We start from the raw sequence: 27,033 nt of genomic DNA, 5'->3' as shown, positions 1-27,033 counted from the left end.
GAGCGAAGGGACACGAGATACTGGTTCATGAGTGGCCCAGGAAAAATATAAGATATGGGGAAGGGAAGACATGAGTGGGACTAGCTCCAATAACAAAGCCAGTGAGAGCTCACGTCTTCAAAGGAGACTGGACAGATATGCTAGAATTTTAGCTGTCACTACCTGAGTGCTTTTTATGAATGCTTTTATTCTCTTCTTTATACTTGCCAGATTAGCTATCGTGGGTTTATAATGGTGTTTTATAATTCAAAATGTTTTAACAACATTAATGTGTGCTCTATATAGTACTATATGTGACCGTCTGATATCCATCCCCAAGAAAAGTCTGTTGACTGACCTACCAAGCAGCTACTAGGGGGCCCTTGAGGAAATAACCAAGGAAAACCTGGCAGATCACTTAGTGAAGGTTAAGGTCTCAGCACTAAAGCCCCCAGAAGGATAATAAACAAGTGTGTGTCCATATTATTGCTTACAAAGAGGCCCACAACTACCCAGACCACAGATATTTCCATGGATGAACCCCAGCAGAGGAAAAATCAAATGTCAGGTTTGCTGAAATAGCCAAGTAACCCTTGACAGTCTGAAAAATCTGACATCCTCTCTTTTTGTGGCTAGGATCAAAGTCGTAATGACGTCTGGCAGATCGCCTTCCAAAAAAACTGGATTAAATAAAAGGAGCAGTTATTTATAGAAAATGACAAAGTCACAGTCCAAACCTGTGCCTTACATGAAATGGAGTTAATCAGAATTCTACGTAGTGTACATGATGTACCCTAGTGGGCTTCAATGTCCAGGTATTCGTGAATGCAGCAAAAAGGAACAATTCTGAATAATCTAGAGATACCAATCATTTAAATTATAATGTAATTGCAAAATTAAAAAGGTATTATTATTATTAGACATAAGGACTTCTTTGCTTACAGGGGAATTTTCAAAGTATGAAAATCCTATTATATGTTTCACTGAGTTTCTTAGAGTCATTATTTTAAAAAAAGGTCTTCTTTTTATGTAAAAGCAGGAATCTTTATGTGTGGTTTGCAGCCAAAGGATAGTGAAGAGACTGGTGCATTCATGCCATGGTAGGATCACATTCTGGTCACAAATCTTCTGTGAGCCCTGATATCACATGTTCTGTGCTGCTGTTGCAAGCATTTCTTGCCATTCTTAGATATAACAATTGGAAAAACTTTATGAATAGGACAAGTAGCCTTGTTCTCAGCTCAAATAAAGAGGGGAAAATCCCAATTCATTCTTCGGTTGGGAAATGAAAAATCTGCTATCTTAGTGAAAGATAAAGGAGCCTGACTTTTCAGACAGCTCTTAGACAACAGTCTACGGCTCTCTCTGGATAACATATATAAGTACTTACATTTCCCTGTCCTTTTTGAGTGGCTGGTCCTGATGAACTGGTCTATTTTCAACAATGTCCTATGCTCTAGGCCTTATTATCTTTACCAATTCCTTTATAATTTCCTTTCCTTCTTTACAATTTTCATTCCTCCCTTTTTTCCTTCTTTTCTCCCATCCAAACCTCCTACCTTTTTTTTTTAAAAAAAAGTGTACACTCGGGGCACCTGGGTGGCTCAGTTGGTTGAGTATTCGACTCATGATTTCTGCTGAGGTCAGGATCTCACGGTTCATGATGTAGAGCTCTGAGTTGGGCTCTTCACTGACATTGTGAAGCCTGCTTGAGATTCTCTCTTTCCCTCACTCTTTGCCTCTGTCCCACTCATGCTGTCTCTCTCTCTCTCTCAAAATAGATAAATAAACTGAAAAAATGTGTATATTTCTTTCTCTCCCCCCAAAATCAAGTTGGCTTATAAAAGAAACATGTATACACAAAAAAGTTAATAAAATAGACAGTGAAGACCTAAAAAGAAGAAAGCAACAGAGAGGTCAACCAGCTGTTAGAAGAATTAGACAATGCCACGGGGCAATTGTGTTTTTCCATTAGGTCTTTATTTTTGTTTTTTGTTTTTATTTTCTAGTGAATAGGATAGAAATATCAACCTCTGCTGATTTATGGAATGTTCCTAAGTGAGTTAAACAACTATTTAAAAGTACACTGAATTCTAGCATCATTATGCTTGCTCAAATTTTACAAGCAAAAGGACAGCAATTCTAATTAGATTCCCAGCTGTTTTTAGTATTTTCCTTAACTGTTGGCAACTCTAATAAGTAATCTATTAAAAAAAAAATCTGCCAATCAAGTAAAAATGGGAAAGATCATAAAACCCTGGGACTGGCATTTACAGGTGCGTGTGCTGGCCAGTACAAACCAAAATAGGAAAATGGCATAACCAGATGGCATCTGCTGAATCTCTAACAAATGTGCAGTGTGGATATCATGTCTTATATCCATCAGGTATGAATCCTCGCTCCCCATCTCAGCTCTTCTCCAAGCCTTAGAGACCTCATCTATAAAATAAACTTGATACTCCTTCTCTGGATCTGAAAATGTTAATGTTTTGATATCAAATGTATCTGGTTTGAGTATTGGTTCTATCTTTTAGTAGCTTCATGATCTGAGACTTAGATTTCTGATATACCATGTACTTCATGAAGTTTCTTTCTCTTTTTTCTTTAAGGCTGAATAACACATATCAAGTTCTCAACATGGTGTTTGCACATTGTTGGTGTTCAGTACACCTGAGTTCTCTTGTCTCTTCCCTATTTCCAAGAACTAAATAGGAAGGAAACATCCAGCATGGTACCTGAAGGCACCCAATTAATTAATGTTAATGTAGTATAATTATTTTCCATTGTTATTGCAATATAGTGATGGAGGGGGATATGAAGGCAGCCAGAAGCCCAAACCAGAAAAGGCTTCTATCAACAGGAAAAAAAAAAGCCCTCTTGGTGGCAGAAACCATAGCAGATATACTGGGAATAATGACTTCTATTTTGGTAATGAAAACTTCTATTCATCGACTTTATGAAGACCTTTCAGTATATTTTGGATTTTAAGTTTTAATTACGTAGGGCAACTGCAGAGATACATTCGTCAAATGACAATAGCAGTCACTTGTTCCATTATAAAGTGCATTTTTAAATGCAAATGCAGAACATGCATACATACATACATGGAAAAAGTGATATTGTTAAGTAATAAGTTAAATGAGACAGTTGGCCTCAACAGGCTGGATGTGATTGGGCTTTACTTGTTGGTACTGATTACTTTGAATGGGAGACATCATGCAGCAAACATCTGCAGACTTTTTCACTTTCTGCATTTGTAGAGTATTCCCAAGGGGCAATGGGCACCAAGAGAGACTTTCCTGATGATATGAAATGTACAGGATACCATACTTTTTTAAAGGTGGGGTGGTAATAGAATATACGCAAAAAGGAATTACTGTTTTCTTCCGAGGAAAAGCTAGTAACACACTGAAAAGAATACATGAAGAAAACCATGGCTCCTGCTCATCTCATGTGAAAATAATTAGAACGACAAATAGTTTCCCTCGTGTAGTTAACTCTGAAGGTTTGGCTGTAGTAGCAGACACATGGGTTGGGAGCAAGTGCCCAAAGATATGAGGCATTTATTCACGTCTCTTTAGGCGTTATTTAAAACAGAAAGTGCATATTTGAAATATGTATACTTGGGTTATGTCTACTACCTTGAACTAAGTCAAACTAATCAATCTTGTTAGAGGTGTATGAGATGGCTCTGATTTATGATTTCTTGCATGTTATCACCAGAAGGTTAAATGATGCCTTAAAAACTCAGAATGTTTTCCTAAAATGGTTCACTAGTATTGGAACAATAAATAATAAGGGAGTCACTTTATTTCTTTCATATTGACATGATAGCTTACAGAATGGACAATAAAATATGTATTTTATAAGGTTTTTTTTTTTTTTTTACAAGAGGGTCTTGATATAATTTGAAAGAGTGTTTTAAATGTCTCTATTCTCCTGCCACCCAAGTAAGATTGTTGTTTGAAGCAATATGAAGAGCACACAGAAAAGATTTCTTTTTGATTTGGGGTGCCTGGGTGGCTTAGTCGGTTAAGCATCTGACTTGGCTCAGGTCATTATCTCACAGTTCATGAGTTCAAGCCCTACATCAGGCTCTGTGCAGGCAGTTCGGAGCCTGGATCCTGCTTCAGATTCTGTGTCTCCTTCTCTCTCTCTCTCCCCCTTCACTCACATCTGTCTCTCTCACAAAAATAAACATTTAAAAATTAAAAAAAAAAGAAAAGATTTCTCTTTATTTTGAATGTAAGATATATGCATTGGAATATGTAGAAAATAGCTTTAACAAAGGGTATACCCAGGATGCATTAGCTAAATATAACACCAAATCTAAGAAAATCAATTACTGTATCCCAAAAGACACTATGTAAGGGACCATCTGATCAGCTGGATTCATGCACCTCTCATGGTTGCTAACCATGTAAGGAAAAGCAGAATCTAAGCCTGAAATAATTGTGCCAAAAGGAGAAGACACACAGGGTAGAGATTTGGAGATCAAAGTTCTGTTTCTTTGAACAGGTTTTTGTGTGATTTCGGACATTCATGTTTTTCTCAGTTGACTTTCCAATTGTAAAATGAATATGTCTTATGTCTGCACGGCTACTTCATACTATTGTTGTAGTATTCAAGTAAAACGATCTGTTTTAAATTATTTAGAATAGCATGAAATGCTTTGCAAGTACAAAATATTATCAAGGATAACAGAGACATTCTATACGTTCTCAATTCTGATATACCCTCATGTTCCTTGAGCTGATTTCTCTGGAAGGCCAACCAAATCCACAGGATATGAAGGCTACTTGTAACACAGTTTTATTATATTCATTAACAGAATTTGGATCATTTTGTCTAGAGGACTTGTAGAGAATTGGGAGGTAGATGACGGACTCTAATGGTGAGCATAATGGGTTGATTTAATTAATTCAGTGAACAAGATATTTGATCCAGTTGAATGATGTGTAAGCAAAATATCTGGTTGACTTATCTGAATCTCAATTTTCCAGATATTTTTACAATAGATAATACCTTTAGAAGAAGAAATTTTACAACTATTCAACATTCAGTTTTTATCCTGGATAAATCTCTATTTGTTCTTAATCTCACTCTTCTATCTGCATTTTAAACCACTTCTTTCAAATTGGGTTTGGTTTAGATAAAGGAAAATTCATTTGAAATTTCTTTCTCTTCACTTTTCCTCATCTATTTAGGGGAACACAAACTGAATCATTGGTTATCAAAAACTTAATGTCACTTCAGTGGATTCCCATTAGTAAAAATCAAGCGATTATTGATAACTGATCTTGACACTTCAGTCGATGACTGGAGAGGATGTATGTCTTCTGCCATTAAGATTTTTTTTAGATTTGACTAAAGCAATAAGGCTAACATGTAAAATAAAAAATAAAAGATAAAATTAATCAATAAATTGAGTAGCAGCAAGTGTAAATAATTCATGGTAAAGAAATTCAATTGGGAGCTGAATTATAGAGTCTTCATAGAATGAATAGGTTGTGTTTGAAGGCTAGTATAAAAATTGCATGCATTTTAAAGAATACAAGTTAGCTAAATATGCCTGCAAATGTTCAGAGTTTTAAAGGAATCTGGCCTATTTAAAAATAAAATCAAGATTTGGGCACACTAGAATGTTGACTCATTTAAGCTTCACAAAACACCGTATTAAAAGCATTTTGCTGAAGAAGAATAAAAAGAGAGAGAGATTAACTACCTTGCCCATGCTTACAGCCAGTAAGTACTTGAATCAAGACTTGAGCTCAAGTATGTCTTCAGAGCCTATGACTCATTTTGTATGAGTCAGGTATGAGTATGTCAGGTAGTGTCTCAAGGAATACTGAGATCTGAAGAAGCATGGGTGGATGGAGAGAAAGAGAAAAGTGGGGCAAGCAGGGTACCATTAAGGGAACACAGAGAATGGACTTAATATTCTTTAATATCTAGTAGTCATAGTGAGGCTCATTTCAGATTTTGGCTACTCATTGGACTGAGGATCTTAAAGTACTCCTCACCTTGGTCAGCATCACTTCAAGAGCTTGGCAAGGGTGATTCTTCCAGTGAGAGGCAGCAAAGATTACAAATGAGCAGAGTGATGTCAAGAAGTTATTAATATCTGCCAGTCATTTTGTGAAGGATGTAAACTTCATTGAAGCTTTGTCTTTTGATAAATTTTCTCAAAATATCATCCATAATTAATGACATGATTGATACTAGACACAAAGCATATTTACTAACAAATGATGAATAGGTTCTGGAGGATAAATTTTGCAAACAGAAGCCAAAATATAATAATACATATCACAGAAAGGCATATCTGAAAAGCAGAAGAAATACAGATGTGGAAGACTTTTGCAGTAATGGCCCAAATTTGTTCACATACTTCTGTATCTATGCTGTTGGATAGTCCTTCCCTACACTGGTTCTGGACTTGGCCATGGTACTTGCCTTGGCAGATGAAACTATAGAAAATGTGACTTAAGTACAAGCCACTATAGTAAGACACCAGTGCCAGCTGGCCAAAGGATGAGAGAATGAGATTCACCTAGCTGACAACCTACCCAGTATCGAATACACCAAAAAATCCTAGATCATCCACCCAACCACCTGGCTACAATCCAGAAGAAGAAAGCCCACTAGAAATCAGCCAAACAAACCCCCAGAAAATGTGACCAGCCAATCCACAGAATTATAAACTAAATAAAATGGTTGTTTATTTTAAGCCATTGAGTTTACACAGCAAAATCTATTTGATATGATAGAATACTGTTTCAAGCAATGAGAAAAACAAGCAAAAGGTATTACATACTTGTTTCCCAAATAGAGACCTAGTAATCCAGAAGGATCATACTGCAAGGACTGTGTGTATGTCCAGGCATAAAGGGTTTGGACATCCTTAAAGAATCCCATACCTCCGAATGATAGGAGAGAAGCAGAATATTGTTGTACAACCAAAAGTAAAATAGAAAAGTACCATAGGGTCTTGGGAAGCACAGCGTACTTTCCCAGTGTGAAGCAACATCACTTGGTGTGCCCCCAATCTAAGCGTGGTAGAAGCAAAGATTATAGACAGCCAGGAAGAGGTCCTGTCAATGTGAACATGAAATCACATAGAAGCAATGGAGTGGACCACCAACTGAAGACACTGGTGGTGGACATTATGCCTCCCAGTAGGTGCCGATATAGACAGAGATCCACCAAGGGCTAAATTCCTCCTCTCACTCTCCTGCCCCCATCCAACAGTTGATGTGCATCAATTTCCTCTCTATGAAACCAAAGTACCACTTTATTTTATCAGCTAGACTCTAACTCTGAGACTAATGCAACTTATTCTGGGCTTTGTGTTTTCATACATATTCTATGTTCTCAGCAATAGAGTTGAAAGGTATTAATAAAATTATTAACTCTTCACACCACAAAAACATAAGCTAACTTTATAACTATTAACTCATCAACAACAACAACAAATCACACAAACAGAAACCTGCATCCAGTATTAAAAATTAGGGAAGGGTGCCAAAACACATGACTCCAAAATCTAATATACTATTAGACTAATCTATTGGATTAGATTGCAACAGCCTCCTAAGACGGTGCAACTCTCGCCCCTTGTCCCCAGATGGGCATCAGAACCTGCTCCTTTCCCCAGGAACTGGTGTCTTCTTCCAACTTGCCACAAAATCCTTTCAAAAATGATTGACATCTAGAACTTCCAACAATCCTAGAGGTCTTCAAACAACCACTTCACAACAAGATAGAAGCCTGACAGAAGTTCCTGTCTTCTTTTGAAATGTTCAGAAAATTTGTACGGTTAAAATTAGACCTTTTATTATAACAATTATTTAGTCTCTCTTTATGAGCAATTCCAAAATACTACGATTAATTTCATATCTGCATCCATCAGAGTGAGTTTCATGATGTCGGTTATGTTCTTGACCATATTTAATCAGAATCATGCTGCCAGATTGATTCATTTCTGTGTGCACATCTGTTATATCTTCAGAGCAGTCATCAATGCTTCTCACTCTTCTTAAAATCTAGCCTTTTACTCTGCAGAGGTTAAACTAGTTCATTCAAACCAATCAACCAATCAAAAACTGTTTTTTTGGCCAGTCATAAATATGACTAAAGAACATATATGTTCCTTCCTGGATATGATTGAATTTATCTTTCCCATGTACCTTCTAATGAAGCTTTACAATTTCCTTCAACTGTTGAGCAGCCAAATAAAATCAGTTTTCAGACACATTATAGCTAAAATTATATCTCATGTGTAAATTATAAACAATGATTGTTTCCTACTGGCTTATCATATCTGTACCTGTTTCCTGCTTCTTAGACTATTACCAAAGTGCACTTTTGGTCTTAGCTTACAAGAAATATTCTTGAATCCACTTCACCCTTTGAGCAATAATGTTTCTCGTAAATCAGTAGTTTCTTGGTTTTCAGTGACTGTGTCCAATGGGGCTTTGGTCTGGTGCTACAGTTTGTAAAGTCAGACTGACATGAGGCTAAAATGTAAATTTGATAAGACTGTGGCTCCCTATGCCAGTAACTATCTCCTCTTTTCACTTAGTAACAATATGACGCTGGCCATAGGTGCTTCAACTTTAATTGTTTTAATCCTTTTTAACCTACTAGGATAGGTATTCTAAAAGCTCACGTGCCAGATGAGCAGGGGGTGTGCACAGGCATTTATGTATGAAATTACACCTACAGTTTCTGATAACATGGCTTTATAAAGTTAGCTCAAAAGAAGGAAAAATACAAACTTTGCCTTTCAATGTACTGTTATTTCTAAACCATTCTAAGGTGGTAACCAACCGAGGCAGCAGCAAAAGCCATGCTGAACTCTTTTCTAATGGATGTGACAGTTTATTGTGTGGTTGGTGTATTGCCCTCTTTCCCTACCAAGTCATTCTCAGTCACTGTAATACCAATTTCTGTAAGTTTTTTGTTTGTTTGATTTCTCAGCATCCTCTCTAAACAAAATACATCTTATTTTTCACTTTAGGGATGTAAACTGTTTACTGCATGTGAAAGCTCTTACATGACATTTTAAAAAAGCCATTAAATGCCTTCCATATGAAGAATTTGTTCTAGGCAATGCACAATGTGAGCTGGTAGAAACTGTTCCCAAACTGTGGAAATAAGCTCAGTGCTCCAGAACAGACATAATGTCCACCACAGTAAATGGCTCCATGACTTAAATAAGAGCACTAAAAAATCATGTAGGCATGATCAAAGAATCAAAATTACAAATAACATTGTCTTCAACCTCATGCAAAAATGAAGTTAAGGAAAGATTATAAGTTAATGAAATTTACCCTTATGTGTTTTATGAAGGGCAATTTCATTACTTCATAGTCATATATAATATAATCACATATATTATATCTACAATCAATTATGAACATGTATACAGATTACCCATTCTGCAATTGCCAATCATCTGAATCAAATTTTACGAAATGGAACATTAAATATGTGAAAAATTGTTAAAATACACTAAATAAATTTTAGTTAAATATATGTTGATTGCCATAAAATTTGTATAAATGCTAAAAGCATAGTTTAGATGTAATTATAATTTTTCAGATTGGCTTGCTTGTCATATTAGCCCTGAGAAAAACATATTTTTTAAAACCACAAAGCAAATAATTCTATCAATGGGAAAATGATTTATTTACCTGGATCTTCTATAGTTAGGTTCTTTATTAACCATTGAACAATGTCTGACCCTAGAAAAAGGAAAACACAAATATTTGTGAACATTTGTTTATATATGTTAACTCTAAGAACTTGCAACTTTTGTCACTCACGTTAGTAAGAATGTTTATTTTTTTAGTTTATGTTTTTAGTTTATATATATATATATATATATATATATATATATATATATATATTTATTTATTTATTAAAGTATAGTTGACACACAATGTTACATTAGTTTCAGGAGTACAACATAGCGACTCAACAAGTCCACACATCATGGTGTGCTCACGGCAAGCATAGCTATCATCTGTCAGCCTATAACACTATTACAATACCATTGACTCTATTCCCAATGCAATACTTTTCATCCCCATGACTTATTTACTGTGTAACTGGAAGTCTTTACCTCCTACTACCCTTCACCCATTTTGCCCATACCGCCTCCCCTCTCTCCTCTGGCAACCACTAATTTGTGCTCTGTATGTATTTCTCTGAGTCTGTTTCTGCTTTGTGTTAAAATTCCACATCTAACATGAAATCATATGGCATTTGTATTCCTCTGTTTGACTTATTTCACTTAGTGTAATACCCCCATAGAAGTCCATCCACACTCAAATGGCAAGACTGAGTGTTTCTAATTGTTACAATAACATTAAAGATCAACCACATATGGAGTACTGAAAACAGAATGTGAATACATAGTTTGTTTTCAATGAGCCCAGGTGAATACTAGTAAATTAGTTAATACTAAATATTTAGGCACAAAGGTTTAATATGCCTGTACTGGATAAAATGATTCATTCATCTGTTCATTGAATAAATGCTTATTGAATGCCCACTATGTTTATTTTTTCCTTTTTTTTCAAATTTTTATTCAAATTCTAGTTAGTTAACATATAGTGCAATACTGGTTTCAGGAGTAGAGTTCAGTGATTCATCACTTACATACAACACCCAGTGCTCATCACAAGTGCCCTCCTTATTACCCATCACCCATCTAGCCCATCCCCACACACCTCCCTCCATCGGCCCTCAGTTTGTTCTCTATTGTTAAGAATCTCATATAGTTTGTTTCCTTCTCTCTTTGTTCCTTCTTCCCTCCATATGTTCATCTGTTTCTTTAATTCCACATATGTGTGAAATCATATAGTATTTGTCTTTCTCTGACTTATTTTGCTTAGCATAATACACTCCAGCTCCATCTATGTTGTTGCAAATAAATGCCCACTATGTGTGAAGCACAATTCTGAGCATGGCATAACCAATATTTTATAAGATGGTCCCTTATATCTACTCTCAAGCTAAACCAAATTTGTTGTTAGCTTTTAAACACTCCTGTATGTTTCAAGTCTCCGTGTCTTTATAGTACTATTCCCTTTGACTGAAATGTCTTACCACTATTTTCAAGACACACAAGACTCATTTACAATAGAACTTTCCTTAACCCTCACTTTTGTCCACTGACTTTACAACAACCTCCATTGGAATTCACTGGTACCTGTGTAGAATTGTATTGTAGAATAGATCACACAATGTTACAGCTGTTTATTTGAATAATGCCCTCAAGGAAGTACCTTGAAGTGGGGTACCATATTCATGTTTCTATATTCAGAACATAGCAAGTGGTTAGTAATGTAGGATGAATAAAAAAAATTATTAAATATGTGTTTTTACTTCCTAAAGAAGGAATGTGGGATGGTCTGCAGAAAATGTAATGTTTGAGCTAGATTTTGATATATGATAGACAAAACTCAGTTGCTGGAGGCCTATGTCAAAGTTAAAAAGGGAAAAATAGCCAGCAAAAACTATTTGGTGTATTCTTTCTATATACCCCATGCTGGGAATAACAGGAACTTGACACAATAAAAGTATGTGTATTCTTTTAAATACAATAATAAAAGTATTCACAGTGTATTCAGCAGATCTTGAACTCCAGGCTAAAGAATTTGGATTTTTTTTCCCCATAAGTCAGGCAGAGAAAGGGAGACATGGTATGTTTGTTGTGTTTTGTTTTGAACAGAAGAATAACCTTATCAAAACAAGTTTAAGGAATTTGATTGGCAATACATAGGAAGTGCCTTGGGCCAGTCAAAAAGAAAGCAGGGCAGCCAACATTTCTACTGGTCGAGATCCAGGATTGAAAGAAAAAGTACTGAACCAGTTCAGTGTACAAGTGGGTTAAAGCAAAATTAGAGGCTTGCTTCTGGACTTTGTGACTAATTTGGTATGGAGGTGGCCAGTGGAAGAACGGAGAGAACTCAAGGTTTCCAGTACAGGAGCATTGTGGATGAAAAGGATGGTGAAAACATGAGCAGAAATGGGAGATTCAGGAAGAAGACTTGATCTACCTGAAATACTAATTTCTATTTAAATTTGGCTTTCAGCATCATTCATTTATACATAAAACAGCAAAAAATATGTATGAAAATAGTTTTGTCTACATAGTAAGCTGCATCAGGACTACATGAATGAACTTTCATGTGAGCTGAGATTCTACTTCTACGCTCTCGGGGACTGGCCTCAGTTGCGTCTCAGATGTGTATATGTACACATGACTGACATTAACAATGGCTAAATAATTATTACTGCTTGATGCAAAATAGCTCAAAGCTATCTTCAAAGTAAACTTGGGGGAGCCTAGCCAGCTCAGTCAGTAGAGCATGCAACTCTTGATCTTGGGGCTATGAGTTCAAGCCTCATATTGGGTGCAGAGATTACGTCAAAAAACTTTAAAAATAAAATAAATACACTCGATTATCAAATTTGAGAACAATATCCTAAAAGTTATGAAAACACTAATACTCAACATTGATTTCCATATGCATGCATTTTTAAAAAGACTTCACATGTTGAATCTAACGTATAGTCTTCTGTATCTGTTTTGTTTACAACTGCCATTGATTTCAATACATGTGAGAACATGGTTTCACCTAGATCCTAAAGCAGCTCTGAGGTAAGGGAGGAGGGGAAACCACTCACGAGAACACACGTATTTCAGAGGGCTATGTTCAGCCTCACAACCTAAGGTTGAGGCATGGTCACCCCTTTAAAAAAGAGGAGGACTCAGTTTTTCAAATATGTATGTATTAATACTTGCCAAATGTAGAACTCCAGGTATTCAAATCTTATGTGCTATCTCCAGGTAACTTGCTCATTTTCCACATTTGAGCATCTACTTGGGGAACATATGTGAGCAGCCACTGGACTTTTTCCATCTTTTCGAAGAGAGCCAAACATTGGTTCCAAGACTATAATTTTCTCTTAGTGTAAAAAATGATTTAAAAATGCTTTTAGAAGGAGTTTTTTTAAGTTTTCTTCTTTTTTGTCTGAGCAGAAAGAAATACAAAAAAGCCTAATTTGAAACTACATTTAATTCAGGAAACAGGAAACTTTCTTTCCTAGCCTAGATTTGAGTACTTCTATTATGGTCATATTCTCTGCTCAGCTCTGAAAGGGATGATTGCACCACTTGTCAATATCACTTAGCAGATGCTATAGTGGTTTTATTGTTGTGTGGTCACCTCAATATATTTATGGCTTTAAGTGGAACGTTATGAATTACTTTATTGTTAAATGTATACCCAAACTCACCATATTCACCTATTCTGCATCTATGACAGCAAGATCTTAACTCCAAGAGAAAGGTAGGACACAGAGAGAAAAAAAAAATCCAGCATCATGATGGAAAAAGAAAACTGAAAGAGAAATGTGGTATCACAGTCATATTGAGACCTACAATTCAAACTTAAAAGGGTGCATTACAGCCAGGAGGGGTGTAGAAAGAATGGCACATTTCTAGCAATGTGTCTCAGCCTTATGTTTAATGAATAAATGAACAGATATGTATAATGTACATATCCAGAGTATTTTAGCATGCATGCATCTTTATTCACAGTGCCTTACAGTAACATGAAGAATTGTTTTCTCGTTGTTTTTCTTTTCTTTAAAAGATGGCAAAGAGCTATTGAATAGCTATAATGTGAAACTAGCTAAGAGACGCAACAATATCTTAAACCCCAAGAAATAAAAAAAAATACCTCTATGACTATAACTACCAGAAACTTTAGCCCTGAGCAGTACCTATTATTGCTTTGAATTCTTAGAGGTTACTCTTGTAACCTTTAGAGTTACAAAATTATGTGTTCCCTGTACTTAGCAGAAACAGTACAGGTTTTATTATTGTGTAATCCCAGTAATCTATGACTCGAAATGAAAACAAGTTAAGACCGTTCCTCATACACTGCTCATAGTTGCTCACATGCTGTACTGTTTCTTACTTCCATGACTTTGATGGTGCTATTCCATTTCCATCTCTTTTTCCTTTGGCCAATTTCAACTCAGCCCATTAAAGTTCAGGTCACACGTTAACGATTCCAGGAAACCTACTCTACCCACTCCTCCTGCAGGGGGGGTGTATTCGTCTTTGGATCCCAAACACCCAAACCAGTGCCTCACATGTAAAAGGTGATCAGTAAATGTTGAAAGAATGGATGAAATGACCGCAAGGTTCCCTCTCCAGATCATTCTCTAAGAAAGTTTACAAAAAGATGGCATCCATCATACAAAGAATATTAGATTGGCATATAGTGTTCAGCCACCATAATCACCTTTCACAGTGATACTTGTCCCATTTAAAGGCTATCTCTTTACCACTCCACCCACAATTAAAGCAAAACAAAGTAAGACATTTAGACATCAGTATTATTTCCTCACCCAGGCTATGGAACTGACTGGAAGGGGCTTCCCCAATTCTGGCTCTGCTGCAGAGTGACAAGACCTGAGCCAAGTCCTGCCCTACACCTGCATTACTTCCATTACACCCATGTTCCCTCTACTGATTAGAGCACACTCTCTCAGCTATAAGTGTCAGTATAGCTATCTGCTACTGAAGCTGATGGGAGGCTCACAAAGAGAAAAATATTGTGAAACTTTTGCACGTATATATGAGGACTTTGTAAAGCAACCAAAATGTTACACTTTTGATTTGTATCGTTTATGAAAATACTCATTTTGTAATTTCTGCTAAAGCCATTAATGAAAATTTTAGCTCTTAATCAGTGGAAGAAGCCCAAATACTCCTTTTCAATATTTCTCTTTCAGGAAAGTAAATAGGCTCTTTGCCTGGGGTAGAGTTCCTGGATTGGTTTTCAAGCCGATGTTTAATCAAGATCATGACAGTTTATCTGCACTTTTTAAACTTTGTTCTGTAAGTTCCATAAACCATAAAAAGAGTTCTTCAGACACAAAACAAGGACTTTGTGACTCTTCAAAGCCTAAGAAGCTGTAAAGTTAGAAAGTAAAAACAGCAAAGCAGCAAAGATGGCAATAATCAAAGGATATGAGAATATCAAGATGACCCTAAGGACAGTTTCCCACCCTCTCCCAGAACTCAAAATGATTACTGACCAACCAGAGAAACTTTTTTTTTTCCAAATTGTCTGCTCAGCAACACCACTTGTCTCTTGTATAAGATGGTAAGAATACATGAAATGTTGTGGAATTAGGCAAGAGAAGGGGAAAATGGTTCCTTGCTGTAGTCTTTGTTGTGATACACCACACTGTGAAAAATCAAGAGAAGGATGAGTTTGCCATAATGTTTCCTCACGATAGGGAGAGAGGATCCCTTTGAAGAACCATTTTTACAATTTTATTTTATTTTATTTTTCTGTTTTTACGGTTCTTCAGACTCACAAGAAATGAAATAATTAATAAAAGTAGAAGATGTGCAAATAAAATATGAGTTAATGTGCAAATAAAATAACTATGAGTTAGCTAATCATTGGAATTTACCAATTCTATATGCTAGCCACTAGGCATAAAGAAAAGATTGTAGACCATTCCTGTCCTCAACACTTAATCTGTTTAAAACTAAACACAGGCTATGTCTCATTGTCTCTGTGAGGAACTATGAGATGAAGAAAATATGTATTTATTGATAAATAAAAATTTCCTCCAGTGAAGTCTACAGCTGCAATAGGAAGTTAGAGCAAACTAACATTTACTGAGTTTTGGGTGCATAATATGGTAGGTATTTCACATAAGTTTCCATTAAAATCTCTACTTCAGCTTTTAATAGTAAATTCTCAGAAATATACCAAATGAAAATACCCAGAACCAAAATAAGAATGAACCATCCCAAATGTATATCTAAATATGCCTCTCTCCTAATGAAAAGTTTGCAATGATCTTTTCATTGGCATCTGGAATCTGAAGACTTGAATGGCATACAAGGTCTTCCATGGCATGCCTCCTCTCTACCTCTCAGCCTCAGATCCCACCCTTCCATCTTCTGGATATTACAACTTAACAGCATCAATTTGAACTTCTTTGACCATAAATAGCATGATACTTTACACTCTATGCTTTTACAGACACTGTATATTCTGGTTGGAATAACTTCCTCCATTTAAGACACAGCCCAAGTATCACTTTCTCTTGGAAGTTGTCTTGGTTATTATCTCCTTCACCTCCTGTTGCACCTGTTCCTGCCCTGGGATCTCATAGCACCGTGTCCATTCTTCCATTACAACATACCACGTTGAACATATAGCATCTAAACATGTATCGCTAGAGTAGAATCCTCCAGTACTTGAGCACGGCACCTGGGAGAGCCTCAAAAACTACTAGTCAAGATTTGAAACTAATTTCCCAAAGACCAAACTCAGAATATAGTATTCCTATATTCTATGGAATCTTCCTGTATTTTGAGGTAGTTATTGGAATTCTTTAGCTGTTATTGCTAACCAAACAAGCGTATATTTTCAATGCTATGAAATTAAGAGGTATTTGATTTCTTTGGATTAACAATATCTTGTAAATAATCAGAATTTTAATAACAATTGTTAAATAGAGTAAAAAGGTAGTAATTTTGAACAGTACCTTTTAAACTGGAAACTCTTCATTTTGATAAATAATAATGGTACTATTGAGATAAATACATGTATCCTGTTGATGATATTTATAGTTAAGCACTTCTACTTTGCCTCATTTGGTCAATAAAGTTAATATATTCAGAGTTGAAAAGTAATTATACGTGGTCCACAACTACATTTTGGTAATTTTATTTTTTAATTAAACTTTTTAAAAATAGACTTTATTTTCTAGTTCACATAAACGTAAGCAGAAGGTACAGAGATTTCCTGTATACCTCCTGTCCTCATACATGCATAACCTTTCCCAGTACCAAACCCTACCAGAGTCCTACATTTGTTACAGTTGACGAAGGTGCATTAACACATCATTATCACCCAGAGTCCCTAGTTTATATTAGAGTTCACTTAGTGTTCTACATTCTATGGGTTTAGACAAATTTATAACGACATGTATCCACCATATTGTATCATGCAAAGTAGTTTCATTGCCTTGAAAATCCTCTATATTCCACTATTCATCTCACTCTCTCTAACCTCCATCAACTAATGATCTCTTTATGGTGTCCATAGTTTTGCTGGTTCTAAAATGTTGCATAATTTGAATCATACAGTATGTAAGCTTTTCAGTTTGACTTCTACAGTTAGTAATATGCATTTGAATTTCTTTCATGTCTTTTCATGGTTTGATAACTCATTTCTTAGCACTTTGCATTGCTTGAGGGTGCCTAGAATATGCAATGGGGAAGGATAGTCAACTCAGTGAATGTTGCTTGGGGAACTAGATAGTCGCATTCAAAAGAATGAAATTAGACCCCTATATTACACCATACACAAAAATAAACTCAAAATGGATTAGAGATTTGAATTTAAGAACTGAAACCATAAAAATAAAACATAAAGAAGATCCTTGACATTGGCCTTGGCAACAATTTTCTAGGTATGTTATCAAAAGCTCAGGTAACAAAAACAAAAATAAAATAATAAGTAGAAATATATCAAACTAAAAAGCATCTGAATAGCAGGGTAAGTAATGAACAAAATGGACACAGAACCTATGAATTGGGAGAAAATATTTACAAACTATCTTATAAGGGGTTAATATCCAAGATATATAAGAAATTCCTACAACTCAATAGAGAAAAAATATGGGCAAAGGGCCAGATAGATGGATAAACAATAGGTGTGATAGTATTCAGCCTTAAAAAAGAAGGAAACCCTGCTATTTGCAATGACACAGATGGAGAACATTATGTGAAATAAGCCAGATACAAAAAAAGACAAATATTGCATGACCTCACTTATATGTGGGATCTTGAGTTTATAAAAGCAGAGAATGGAATTGTAGTGGCTAGGGACTAGAGGGTAGAGGGTGGAGGTGGAATGGAAACATGTTGGCTAAAAGGTACAAAGTGTCAGTTATACACTATGAATAAATTCTGTAGAGCTAGTGTATAACCTGGTGACTATAATTACTGGTATTGTACGGTATACCTGGAATTGGCTACAAGAGTATAACTTTAAGTGTTCTCACAACAAATAACGGTAACTATGTGAAGGGATAGATACGTCAGTTAGATTGATTGTAATATTCATTTTCACAATGTATACACATATCAAAAGATCAAACCGTATACCTTAAATATATGTAATTTTTATTTGTCAATTATACCTCAGTAAAGGTCCCTAAACCTCTCTCTGCCACATGAAGATACAAAAAGTACGCAGTCCGTGGGCTGGATGAGGGCTCTTAGCCAACCATGCTGGCATCCTGATCTTGGACTTCCAGTCTCCAGAACGGTGGAAAATAAATTTCTGTTGTTTACAAGCTATCCGGTCTATAGTGACTAAGCCCGAGCTGACTAAGGTGAAGGACAAGTTCCAAGGTTTGACAACTATGAATGAAGCTGATCTGTGTGCAAGCTTTGTGTTTACAATTCCTTTGAATATATACTGAGGAGTGCAATTGTAGGGTTCAGAGCATGTTTGTTTGGTTTTATAAGACATCACCAACCTGTCTTCCAAAGTGGCTGTACCGTTTTGCATTTCCACAAGCAGTGAATGAGATTTTCTGTTGCTCTTCATCCTCAACGGCATTTCGTATTGTCACTGTTCTGGATTTGGGCAGTTCTAACAGGTGTATGGTGGTAAAATGTTTAAATTTGCATTTTTTGATGACATATGATGTAGAACATCTTTTCATGTGCTTATTTGCCATCTGTATATCTTCCTTTGGGGGGGGGAATCTGGTTTTAATAAACATTGGATTTAATAAACCTTTTAATAAACCTTTAAACCTTGGCTCAGGTTTTAATCAAGTTGTTTTCTTATTGTTGAGTTTCAAGAATTATTTGTATATTTTGGCTAACAGTCCTTTATCAGATGCGCCTTCTGCAAATATTTCCTTCTAGGCTATAGCTTATCTTTTCATTCTCTTGACATTGTCTTTCACAGAATATAAGTCTTTAATTTTAATAATGCCCAGGTTATCAACGATATCTTTAATGAATTGTGGTTTTGGTGTTGTTATCTAAAAAGTTCTTGCCATACCAAAAGTCAACTTTTGGACCAAAAGTTTTCTCCTATGTTATCTTCTGGAATTTTTATAATTTTGAATTTTGCTTTTAAGGTCTATGATCCATTTTGAGTTAATTTTTGTGAATAGTATAAGGTCTGTGTCTAGATTTATTATTATTATTTTTTTGCAGGTGGATATCCAGTTGCTCTACCACTATTTTTTTGTTTAAAGGACTATCTTGGGGCGCCTGGGTGGCTCAGTCAGTCCAGTGTCCAACTTCGGCTCAGGTCATGATCTCGGTTTGTGAGTTTGAGCCCCACATCAGGCTCTGTGCTGACAGCCCGGAGCCTGGAGCCTGCTTTGGATTCTGTGTCTCCTTCTCTCTCTGCCCCTCCCCAACTTGTGCTCTGTTTCTCTATGTCTCTCAAAAAGTAAACAGATCTAAAAAAAATTTTTTTTTTTAAGTACTATCTTTGTTCCATTGCCTTGCCTTTGCTTCTTTGTCAAAGATCAGTCGACTATATTTTAGTGGATCTATTTCTGGCATCCTTGTTCTGTTCCATTGATCTATTTGTCTATTCTTTCACCAATACCACACTGCCTTGATCACTGTGCCTTTATAGTAAGGTGTCAGACCTTCAACTCTGTTCTCCTCTTTCAAAATACTGTGTTGGCCTTCTGGATCTTTCACCTCTCCATATAAGTTTAAAAATCAATTTACTGATAACAATGATATAACTTGCTGGTATTTTGATTGGGATTCACTGAATCTACAGATCCAGTGGGGAAGAACTGACATCTCAACAATATTAAATCTTCCTGTTCATGAATGTGGAATTCCTCTTCACTTATTTAGTTCTTTTTTTATTTCTTCCATCAGAGTTTTTTAGCTTTCCCCATACAGATCTTCTATGTATATTTTCTTAGATTTATACCTAATTTTCCTTAAACTTTTAATTTCAAAAAGAAGTATAGATTCACATGCAGTTGTAAGAAGTAATACAGAGGAATACCATGTACCCTTCATGCAACTTCCACCGAAAGTTAACATTTTGCAAAACTGTGGTGCAATATCACAACCAGGATACTGGCATTAATACAATGAAGTTATATTCTCATCACTGCATCACTGCATCACTGCATCCTCATCACTACAAGTGTCCCTCATAATGGTCTTTTATAGTCACGCAATTGTTCTTAACCCCTGGCAACCACTAATCTATTCTTCCATTCTACATTTTATCACTTTAAGAATATTTTAAGAATATTATGTAACTAGGGTCATACCATACACAAACTTTTAACATTGGCTTTGTTTTTCACTTGCTCAGCACAAATCACCGGAGATTCACTCAAGTTGTTGTTGCACATGTCAATAGTTCATTCCTTCTTCTTGCTGAGTATTACACTGCTATGAGCATATCAGACTATTTAATCATTCACCCGTCGAAGAACATATTTGTCAGTTTGGGCTATTATGGATAAAGATGCAGTGCTATAAACATTTCTGGGCAAATTTTTGTATGAATATGCATATATTTTTATTTCTCTAGGATAAATGTCTGCAACCACAACTGCTGGGTCTTTTGGTGTTTCTTTTTTTGTTAATATGAAATTTATTGTCAAATTGGTTTCCATACAACACCCAGGGTCGCATTTAAAAAAAAATGTTTTTGAATGTTTATTTTTTTGGGGGGGAGGGGCAGAGAAAGAGGGAGACACAGAATCTGAAGCAGGCTCCAGGCTCTGGGCTGTCAGCACAGAGCCTGATACGGGGCTCGAACCCACAAACCATGAGATCATGACCTGGGCTGAAGTCAGACACTTAGCTGACTGAGCCACCCAGCGCCCGTCCCCCCCCCCCCCACTTTTCTTTTAAAGCAATGGCCAAACTATTTTGCATTGTGGCTATTTTCCATAGCCACAAATTCACTGTCATTTTAATTTGCATCTTCCTGATGGCTAATGATGCTAGCATGTTTTCATATGCTTATTTGATGTATCTATTTTGATTTTTCTAAGTGTTTTTCAGGGTATTGCTTTGTATAGCCTTTCACAGTTAATGTTAAAATTACATTACATACACAGACCTTATCACAGCCTCTTAGTGTGTCATCATTTTACCAGTTTGAATGACAATAAAAATCTTGTGTTCTTTCATGTCCCTTTAATCTCCATTTTATAGTCTTTCCTAAGCAATTATTCTATATATATTTATAACCACATCGTGCTTTGTTATATTTTTTTCTTCAACAATCAAACAATTTAGAAAACTGAAGATATGGTAAACCTACTGTATTTGCCTATATACTCACTTTCTATGTTTTTCTTCTTTTCTTATCTTTTAAGCTTCCTTCTTTTAGTGTTTCCTTTCAATTTAGAAAACTTGCTTTGGCCATTCTATTCAAGTAGGTTAGCTAGTGAACAAATTCTCTCAGTTGTCCTTCATCTGAGAATGTTTTTATTTCCCCTTTACTTCCCAAGGAAATAATACTGGACACAGTATTCTGGGTTGACAACTATTTTCTTTCAGCATTTAAAAATTTCATGTCATTTCCTTCTGTCTTCCACGGCTTCTGATGAGAAACCTGTGGCTATTTGAATTGTTTTTCCCTTCCAGTTAGAGTCGTTTTTCTCTGACAGCTTTCAATTTTCTTGTTATTGTTGTCTGTAGTTTCCAGAAGTTTAGTTATGATGTATATTGGTGTTGATTTCATTTGGTTAATGCATCCTGTTCTCTCAGCTCCTTGATCTGCATGCTATGTTTGGGGAGTTTTCAGCCATTATTTCTTTGAGTACTTTTTTGCCCTAACCTTGTTTTTCATCTCCTTCAGGACTCCAATGACAGAAATGTTAGGTTTTGTGCTGCTGGTTCTAATTTTGCTATGAGGTTTCTCAAAATGAAAGCAAAGTATGGAAGTTTAAGGTAACTAAAGTGTATAGTCCTACTTTTACTGAGGTATAATTTATACACACTGATTTTTGGTATAAAATCTGGTGAATTCTGATAAATATACATACCACTTCAATTAACATACAGAAGAAAACATTTGCATTATTGTGGTATCTTAAATGCCCTTATGATTGCTTCTAGTCAAGATGACCTCATATGCTGACAAAGAAAACTAGGATTGTCATTTCTGGCACCATGTTTTAGTTTTGCCTGTCCCAGAACTTTATGAAACAAAATCTCATAGTATGTACTTGCTTGTATCTGGCTTCTTTCCTCAACAACTGTTTTTGACAGTCATTCATTTATTGCATGATCAGTTCTCCTTCTAGGTGCTGAGTTGTTTCCACTGTATGAATATACTACAGTTTGTTTATAGAGCTTTGGGTTGTTTCTGGTTTATGGTCATTGTAAAAAAAAAAAAAAACTGCTGTGAACATTAATGTGGATATCTTATTGTAGACATATGTTTTCATTTTATTTTATTTGTTTTATTTCTGTGAATACCTTCCACCTGCTTTTGACAAAGATAGAATATAATATTTCTTAACCTTAAAAGTTAGAAGGTGGAGTGCAAACAAATGCCAGTGGTTTCAGTGGGTCAATAAATCTCAATCTGATACTGAATTGGTCTGAAGTATAGCTCTCATTGCTTTCACTTCAATTAAAAAATGAAGTTTAGCAAGTATTAACTCCATCAACTTACCATCCCTGCATGTACAAATTTGTCTCTATTTATTTATTTTTAATGTTTATTTATTTATGAAAAACAGAGAGAGAGGGACAGAGAGGGAAGGGAGGGAGAGAGAAGAAGAGAGAGAGAGGGAGAGAGAGAGAGAGAGGGAGGGAGGGAGGGAGAGAGAGAGAGAGAGAGAGAGAGAGAGAGAAGCAGAAAGAGGTAGAGAAAGAGAAGCCCAAGCAAGCCCTGCACTAATAGCACAGAGCCTGATGCAGGGCTTGATCTCATGAACCACGAGATCATGACCTGAGCCAAAATCAATAGTCAGGCACTCAACTGAATGAACCACCCAGGTGCCCTTAAATTTGTCTGTCTTTAAATCTCTCCTCTCCTCTTTTCTCCCATTTTCTGAGGAAGACGGTTCTACCTTCCTACCCAAGGTGAATCCCTCCTTATCTTATTTTCTTCCATCTCCTCAAGAGCTTCACTATACTTTGCCCTGAAGTCTTTTTCAAACTTGAAAAAAAAATGAAGCTTTACAGACAACAGCATGGCACTCAGACTCTAGCAAGTGAGAAAATATTGCACAAGCAATCCTACAATTAAATAGGTAACTAAAGTGACAAATGTGAATGCAAAGTAAAGGGAACAAGGAAAGATGAAAACAAAGGATCCTGGTTTAGCTTGCAAGCTTGGGAGGCTTCTCTGAGCAATTGGACAGAAAATGTTGAACTATGCATGAGGGAGAATTATAGCTAAGGAAGGTCCCAGAGCAGATAGACCAGAGTTAGAATCAAACTACAAGGGATGTGATTTAGACAGGAAGTGAAGCAAAACCCTTTTTATGAGATGGAAAGAAACAGTGTGACTAGAACGTGAAAGTATTTTAAAAGTGTGGAAATTGTTATGTTTACATCTCAATTTTTCCTGTGACCTGGGAAGCATAACAATTTTTTGAGGCAGCTATGGATGACATTCGGAATTTGAAGAAAGATGTGAGGAATTGGTAGTGCCTCTAAGAAAAGTGGGCGAGGCTGCTGATGCAGGATCAGTTTGCTACTGGGTGAGTTTGGGAAGCTTAGGATCTGGAGTGTGAGCACCCTCCCCCCACCACACACACACTCTCCTCCATCACCCCCATCCCCCAAATCTCCATCATCCCCTTCCCTCCTTCATCCCTATCACCCTCCCCTCCCAACGCCTCCATCACCCCCCTCTGCACTCCCCTCCATTACCCCCTTCCCTCAAACCCCCATCACCCCATCACTCCTCCCCTCACACTCTCCATCACCCCCCTCCCTGCATCAAGTACTTCCCCCTCCTTTCTGCACACTTCCCCCAGCCCCCACCATGGCACAGCTCTCAGCAGACACAACCACAGCACAAAGGCAGCAGGAGGTTTTCATGGTGTGTATGGCACAAAGACAAGCCCTGGAAGTCTTTCACTGGTTGAGGGGGTTGAGAGAAACTGTTGAAAGAATTAGAGGAGATTCAAAAGTCTTGAAGTGATAATAAAGGTAGGGAAATTCTGTCATTCCTCTTAGCCCACAGCAAATGCACAAATATGTGATGTATGGGCAAATGGTCAATCTCTGCTGTATACAGTGGCAAAGGATGCAGTGTCCCTCAGGGAAAGACCAAGTTTCTGTTAAGGCCAGGAATCTGCAAGGCAGTTTGTATATATAAGCAAGATTCAGTGACTTACATAAAACTCTAGTCTGTCTCCTCTTGAATGATAGAAAGTTACCTAGACCAGCACTAGCCAGTACCCCAGGGTAGAATGACATATGACAGTAGACCCAGAAATGGGAAGTGGGCACTTCTGTCATCTTTACAAATGAGTAGGTATGTTGGAAGGCACATTGTAAATGGCTGGAAGCAGAGTCAGTGATGGGGGACAGACTGGAAGGCAGAAGGATTAGGTCTAAGTACAGTGCAAAACTGAAGAGTTCAGCAAATGTTACAGGCTGAAATGATGTCCCTCCCGAATTCCTATGTTGGAGTCCTAACCCCCAGTACCTCAGAATGTGACCAGAGGTATTCGGAGAGGTAGTTAAGGTTCAGTCAGGTCATAAGAGTGAGCCCTAATCCAATATAATTGGTGTCCTTATGTCAAGTGGAAATGAGGACACAGACATACACAGAGGGAAAACCCTGTGGAGACAGGGAGAAAGTGGCTGATGAGAGAGCATAAGGCAAGCTGAGGGCCAAGTACAGGCTAACAGCACCACACCCCTCCAGGTGGGATATGTGTGATATTTCTTGGACACTCCTGGCTGCCCAAGAACAAAGGAAAGGAAAGAAAACAAATGGTTGACTGATAGAAATCAATCATGCAGGGCACGAGTCTCCTTCAGTCTACAGATATCTTAGTAAACTGCAAGAAAAAGGCAATCTTATCCATAGCCTAATCTCAAGAAACCTATAGACTTCATTGCCTGGAGCCCTAATCACCCTCATCAAGATGTTAAGGGGGTTGCCATCATAATGTGGGAAACAAAGGCAAAGGAAAAATTAAATTCCCTTACTGTCTACAGCCCATTGACAAGTCCTTGAAACAGGCAGAGTGACCTTTCTCTAGAGACTCAGCTGCCTCAATAATGACACTTTGCTAAGGGAAAAAGGGAATCTTGGCTTAACATTATCCTAAGCCCCCAGAATCCTGTGAGTCTCCTTAAATACATAAAAATTCCTTTGCAAACCTCCTTTACCTATAACTCCCAAGTATATGTTGGCAATTATACTCCAAGCATATGGCCCCTGATATACATCTGAAGGGTCTCATGACTGAGGTTTTACTAACCAGCAATAAATAGTGTTTTCCTAGCAACAGCTAGCCCCTCAAGGTCCTGGAAACCTTGCTTCCAAAATTCCTTAGAGACTTATGCTTTCTTTAACCCCTTCCCAACCTGAAGGTATATAATCAATCACTCTTCACAACCCCAGTGCAGCTCTTTCTGCCCATGGGTCCTGTCCCTGTGCTTTAATAAAATCACTTTTTTTGCAACAAAGACGTCTTCAAGAATTCTTTCTTGGCCATTGGTTCCAAACCCCACCATCATTCCAAAACTCGATCAGTGGTCATATATAAACCAAAGAGAAGCCTCACGTGAAACCAAGCCTGCTGATGCTTTGATGTCAGACATCCAACCTCCAGAACTGTGAGACAATAAATCTCTATCATTGAAGGCAGCTAGTCTGTGGTACCTTGTTATGGTAGCCCAAGCAACCAACAGAGTAGATAAGAAGGCCTTTGGGTAGGCCCTAGAATAAAGGTATAAGAGGCATGGTGTGACTTTATGGGCTGGGGGATCTAAAGGGGACATGGCACTGAAGTGGTTGCCCATTGGTGCTATGATGAATCTCTGATGACGTACTTATTGGATAGTCAAAGCATTGGGGTCCTCTATGGAGTCATGCTGACAGCAAAATACAAACATTTACCTGGATATAAATGTTTAAGATGAAAAAAAAAAAAATCAGCAACTTACGCTTTTGTGTTTCTAACCCAAACACACCAGGGGAAGTCCCAAATAGATGAGGAACCCTGCTTTGTAATGATCTTTCTCTGGCAAGTTCAACACCCAGAAAAGAACAATTGCTGATCATCTGTAATATGTCAAGAATGTAACTGCATTTTAGAATATTTTATTCTGTCCTCCTTCCTAGAAGAAAAGACCAAGAGACAGAAATTAAATTGAAACCCATAGATCAAAAGTTTAGCTTGTCTTCCAGAAATGCATCCATATATTGGTTAACATTTATAAGACTGGTCCCTTGGTGGTTGTATGACTTTTAAGTTAATATCTTTCTTCAACCAACGCTCCAATCTCCTGCTGATCCTATCAGTGGATCTCATCTGGGAATCTCAGTATCTAGGATGCCATAAGAGGGAAATGTGCTGACTGCCTCCCAAGGAAGAGTGATGAGTTCCACCAAAATCTTGATCCTCTTATCAGAAATATCACCACCACCTCTCTTGCCACATGAGTTTCCCCTCTCTTGATGTGGCCCCTAGGCCTGGAAAATCTGTATAATGAGACAGTTTTCATAAATTATGTATAAGCACCACATAAATTGTTTTGGCCTCTAACCAGAACTGTATGTGTTTAATTTTAATTAAAACTGAATACATAACTCTAGTGATATAAAAGTAAGGTTTATTTTGCCTCAAGCAGAGAAAATCCTGTAAAAGAGGATGCTCCTGGGAGAGCCAATCCTTTTGGGTTAGTCTCAGAAACATAAAAGGATTTTTTTCTGAGTTCTTGGATTGCAACAGTTAGGAGAAAGTACTGGTTGACTGCCATAAAAGGAC

At 36.9% G+C, this 27,033-nt stretch overlaps 1 protein-coding gene across 9 annotated transcripts in view; it reads right to left on the bottom strand.

Moving 5' to 3' along the window:
• The window catches only part of RGS7 (regulator of G protein signaling 7), a 515,497-nt gene that overhangs the window by 158,480 nt on the left and 329,984 nt on the right, over positions 1–27,033 (bottom strand). For all 9 annotated transcript variants that reach the window (XM_042925199.1, XM_042925201.1, XM_042925206.1 and 6 more), the window contains one exon: positions 9,678–9,728. In XM_042925199.1, coding sequence (XP_042781133.1) covers positions 9,678–9,728 — 51 coding nt within the window. The remainder of the gene's footprint in view (positions 1–9,677; positions 9,729–27,033) is intronic.

Source organism: Panthera leo, chromosome F3 (assembly GCF_018350215.1).
Source record: "Panthera leo isolate Ple1 chromosome F3, P.leo_Ple1_pat1.1, whole genome shotgun sequence".
Classification (NCBI taxonomy): domain Eukaryota; kingdom Metazoa; phylum Chordata; class Mammalia; order Carnivora; family Felidae; genus Panthera; species Panthera leo.
The sequence above is the reverse complement of the archived record's forward strand: the minus strand, read 5'-3'. Positions and strand labels throughout refer to the sequence as shown.